This window comes from Nomascus leucogenys, chromosome 21 (assembly GCF_006542625.1).
Source record: "Nomascus leucogenys isolate Asia chromosome 21, Asia_NLE_v1, whole genome shotgun sequence".
NCBI lineage: Eukaryota > Metazoa > Chordata > Mammalia > Primates > Hylobatidae > Nomascus > Nomascus leucogenys.
Window position 1 is genome coordinate 10,461,897 of NC_044401.1, and position 4,776 is coordinate 10,466,672.

General features: G+C 38.9%; 1 protein-coding gene across 1 annotated transcript; it reads left to right on the top strand.

Moving 5' to 3' along the window:
• Positions 1–224: 224 nt before the first annotated feature.
• Positions 225–1,781, top strand: LOC100607666. Its single transcript, XM_030801800.1, is given in 3 exon segments — positions 225–752; positions 754–873; positions 1,407–1,781. Coding segments are annotated over 3 exon segments (600 nt in total). The 5' UTR covers positions 225–647.
• Positions 1,782–4,776: the final 2,995 nt, after the last annotated feature.

Below are 4,776 nucleotides of genomic sequence, written 5' to 3' on the forward strand. Positions count from 1 at the left end.
AAATGAGTATTTTCACAAACACCCTGGATAATTCTGATACACATTCTGATAAGCTGTTAAATATAATTATTACCTAGGAATTTATGATGTTTGGTAAGGTTTTTGTGAACTGTGGTTATGTGTGACTAGAAGGAACTCCATTGTCCATGAAGCAAGTACTTCAATGACTTTCTTTCTCTTTTTAGGAAATGCGAAATCTCTCAGGCCAAGAAGAACAACCTGAGGACTCTTTTTCCGGAGGTAATTGAATTCCTTTAGTAAATCCAGAGGAGAAATCTGAGATCAGTACGTCTTTCGTATCTATGATAGCTAAGGATACATCACTTGAAAGATTCACTATACTAACTACTTTCTTCAGCATTTGACTCTTGGTCCTTGTGTTGTGAGCTCCTTGTTCCTGCAAAGCTGGCTGGGGTCACCATAGTGGGTCAAAAAAAAAATCCATCAATGACAGAGATAGAGAATCTCCAATCTCTATCCCAAGACATGTTCTCGATGACTTGAGCACATCAGCAGATGCTCAGGATACAGAAGAGTGATTTCATCTATGGGAAAAAGACCCTCTGGAAAGAAGTGTGAAATCATCAAAAGAACCATTGGAGAGGACACATAAGAGTCATGTGGCTGAGGTTTCACATGATCCCGGCATGCTTCCAGTCCAGAGGAGAAAGCTAGACCCACTCCTCAAAAAGTATAGGCATTATAAGAAGGCCACAAGGACAAAAAGAAGGAAGAAGGAGAAAATGGAGGCCCCAGTGCTCCCCTGTTCTTCCAACACCTTCAACACCACTACAAAGTGAAGAAGATGAGGCTGTAGACAAAAAGCCAACTCTACTCAGTGCCCAGGAAGATACTCCTGACCTTCTCCAGGAGGTAGGGGTGGCAAAATCCTGGGATTGTCACTCTTCCGTAGGAAAAATAATGACAGCTCTTCACCTGGAGTAGGAAGAATTGGGGGTAAGGAGCTTGAGAAACAAACTGGGATCATTGGTCCCAGATAGAACATAAAAGAATTGGCGGCCGGGCACGGTGGCTCACGCCTGTAATCCCAGCACTTTGGGAGGCCGAGGCGGGTGGATCACGAGGTCAGGAGATCGAGACCATCTTGGCTAATATGGTGAAACCCCGTCTCTACTAAAAATACAAAAAATTAGCTGGGCGTGGTGGCGGGCACCTGTAGCCCCAGCTACTCGGGAGGCTGAGGCAGGAGAATGGTGTGAACCCGGGAGGCAGAGCTTGCAGTGAGCCGAGACCATGCCACTGCACTCAAGCCAGGGCGACAGAGCTAGACTCCGTTTAAAAAAAAAAAAAAAAAAAAGGCTTGGCTCAGAGAGTCATGTCCTTTTATCTTTATGCACATGGTTATTGTCTTTGAGGGCTTTTTAATTTCTTTCTTTTACTTACAGGACAGATTACAGTGTCTGCAGGAAGAGGGTTCCAGTGTGATGCATCAGGAATGTCAGATCCAGTCCTGTGAGCTCTTGGTGGCTCAGAAGCCCAGGCCCTCTTCTCCTGCAGTGACATCCTTGGCATCACCACCACTCTGCTTTGGCAGTTTCCTAAGCTGTGTCTGCCAGACCTTCTCAAGGTCTAGGAAGCAGAAGCCTCCCAGAAGAAATGGTAACAACCAGGCTGAGGCAGGAGGTGATGCTGAGGTCCTGAGACCTGGCCTGGCAAAACCAGAGTTGAGCCTCAGCAAAACATGTAGCCACTTGCAATTGATACAGCTTTCCTTTGTGTTTAGTTTTATAGTTCTCTCTGTATGTCATTGTTCTTCTTAGTTGAGTTTTTGCCTGTCAAAGAGACAGAGAGCTGCTTTTATGCTGAGATCCTCAAGCCAAAACCCACAGTAAAAGCAAAGTAAAACTTTGAGGCTTTTAACTTTTACTCAGTGGTGGAATTACTTCCTACTTCCTTCCCATTAGGTTGAAGGTGGGATTCTCTCTGGAGTAAGTTGTTCCCAAAATTCATGTGTATTTCACTCAGGATTGAAGTGATACAATTTCATCATTTTCAGTAGTGTTTCCTGATATCGACAACCAAATGGAGACCTTTCGTGTTCAACTCCTTTCATTTTCTTTTACCTTTGACTACAGATTCATTTTGTATTCTTCTTCAATATTTTGTTGAAATTCTGCCACTTTTTTTTTTTTGAGACAGAGTCTCTGTCGCCAGGCTGTAGTGCGGTGGCGGGATCTCAGCTCACTACACCCTCTGCCTCCCGGGTTCAAGCAATTCTCCTGCCTCAGCCTCCCGAGTAGCTGGAACTACAGGTGAGTGTCACCACACCCAGCTAATTTTTGTACTTTTAGTAGAGACGGGGTTTCACCAAGTTGGCCAGAATGGTCTCGATCTCTTGACCTTGTGATCCTCCCACCTCGGCCTCCCAAAGTGCTGGGATTACAGGAATGAGCCTCTGCACCTGGCCAATTCTGCCACTTTCTAACTTGAATAAGCCTCAGGATGTCCTGGCTGCTACATAGCTATCACTTCCTCCATCTCTAACCAATGTCTGGTTTCTTTTTTTGTCACTTGTTAGTAGGGTTCCTAGCTCTCCCTTCTGAAAGGTGCCTTTGGTGTTCTCTAGCCATCTATATTGAAAACATAGTCACACAAAGTAATGTTTCTTTCTTGTCATTCTGTAGTCAGATTTTCACAGAATCCTGAGTTCTTCTGAGAATCCTAAAGAAGATAAGTACTTTACTTTAAGAAAAGTTCAAGATCATTCCATTTCCCTCTTGTTCTGGTATGCTAGGTTAATCCTTTTCCCAGGATGTAAGAGTTTAAATTAATCTTATACCTTCTTTTGAGGGAGTATGTTTAAGAAGAGTTTAGGAGTTTCCCTGTAGCTTTATTACTTGTTGTTATTTCCTAAGTGTCCCAGTTTCCCAATTCATGTAAGAATAATAAATAAAAATACAAATATAAATAAATGTGCAAAGTATCTGCATAAGAAAGAAATAATATAACTTTTTTTTTTTTATCCTTAGCACTGACTCTGATGATTACTGGAATCATTGGAAATGTGACCAGTATTTTGGTTCTTTTCATGCCTGGAACAAGGCTTTGTACTGTTGGAAGAATACAGGTTTCAGATAAGGAAAGATCTACACAAGCACTTAGTTTTGAAACTTTTCTGCTGCCATGTGTTTTGACCCCTTACTCATAAGCAAGAGAAAGGGAGTTTTCATCTCCTCTGATGCATTTGTAAATGAGAAAGTATATGTTTCCAGGTTTCAAAGTTTGTATTACTGTAGTTAGGAAGGGAATAGAATGAGTTCCAAGAGTGGTGGCAAATATCCTCAAGGATGCTTTGGAGGTAACAGGTTACAACCACATTTGAAGAAATTTCATGGTTTGGTGAGGATTTCAAATTAGAATTAGAAATTTTGCAAAATGTCATAGTACTTAGAGTAAAATAGGACACCTTTCTAAAGTCAGTCATGCTTTGATACTTTTAGTTGTCTAAAAAGTGGTTGATTTCTCATTTTAAACAGTATTGAGTTTTCTTGAGCTAATTGACCATGATAAATGGGTTTTATTACATAAAATTTCAAATTATCCAAACTATATCTATATTTACATACATATTTTCTCCATTTAATACAAGAAGCACACTCCCAGGTGAGGCATAATGTATGAAAGTCCCAAGTCATAGAGCCTGTTATTAAAAGCTCACCAGAATGCAGGTATTCGTGTTGCTATTATACTTTATTATTGTTATTATTTATCATAATAAGTGTTTCAGGTTAGTTGTTCTATCATAGAAAAACTATTAGTGGGAGCCTAGTTAGCCATATCTTCAGCCCCATCTACAATACTGATTTTCACATAAAACTTATTTGCTACAAATTTGGTACATAGGTTTCAAATAAGGAAAGATCTGTATAAGCACTTAGTTTTGAAATTTTTCTGCTCTGTGTCTTGATCCTTTACTCACAAACAAGAGAAAAGATGTTTATATCTCCTCTGATGCAATTGGTAAACAGGAAAGTGTATATTTCTGTGTTTCAAATTTTGTGTTGCTGTCTTTATGGTTTGAATTTTTAAACATGATTTATGACTTAATAAAGCTGCTTTTGAAAAATATACTTAGAAAAATAGTATAGCTGTTTCAAAGTAAAAACCAATTTAAAAATAAAACTTGCGACTATTGATGAGAGACAGAGCTTATGAGTCATTTAAAAAAATTGTTTCCCCTGCAAAGCAGATAGACAGTTTTGCACATGTATTATAAGCAGACATAATCGACAAGTATAGAGGTGATCATGTTTAATGTATTTAGTTCTCTTTTTTATCCTCATGGGAACCTAGAGAACTAGGTAGGTATCAGATGTTGCTGTACCCATTGCTACAGGCTGATTAAGCTAAGATTAAACAGGTCAATAAAAATTTTTCAGCAATTTTTCTAAGATCACTTGTTTAGTCTGATAAAGAATTATAATACAAGGTTTTAAACCAAATTATCAAACTATTAGTTTTGTGGTTTTGTCTTGTAAATGTGATTTTTTTGCTGTAGGTTCTTGTCTCAACATTCAATATCAAAACATTTCCTATGACCATTTTGTTTTTGTCAACTTATTCTCATACTAGTGTCCAAATTCCAACTAATGCCTTTCTTACTCCCTGGGAAAATTTTAACATGAAAAAACCCTGGCTAATGTAAAATTATACGCCTCAAATAAACCAATAAAAAGGGTTTACTTATTACCTGAATTTTGACAGAAATAGTAGAAAGTATCTAGTCCTTTCCTCTTATTTATCAGAGGAACCTGA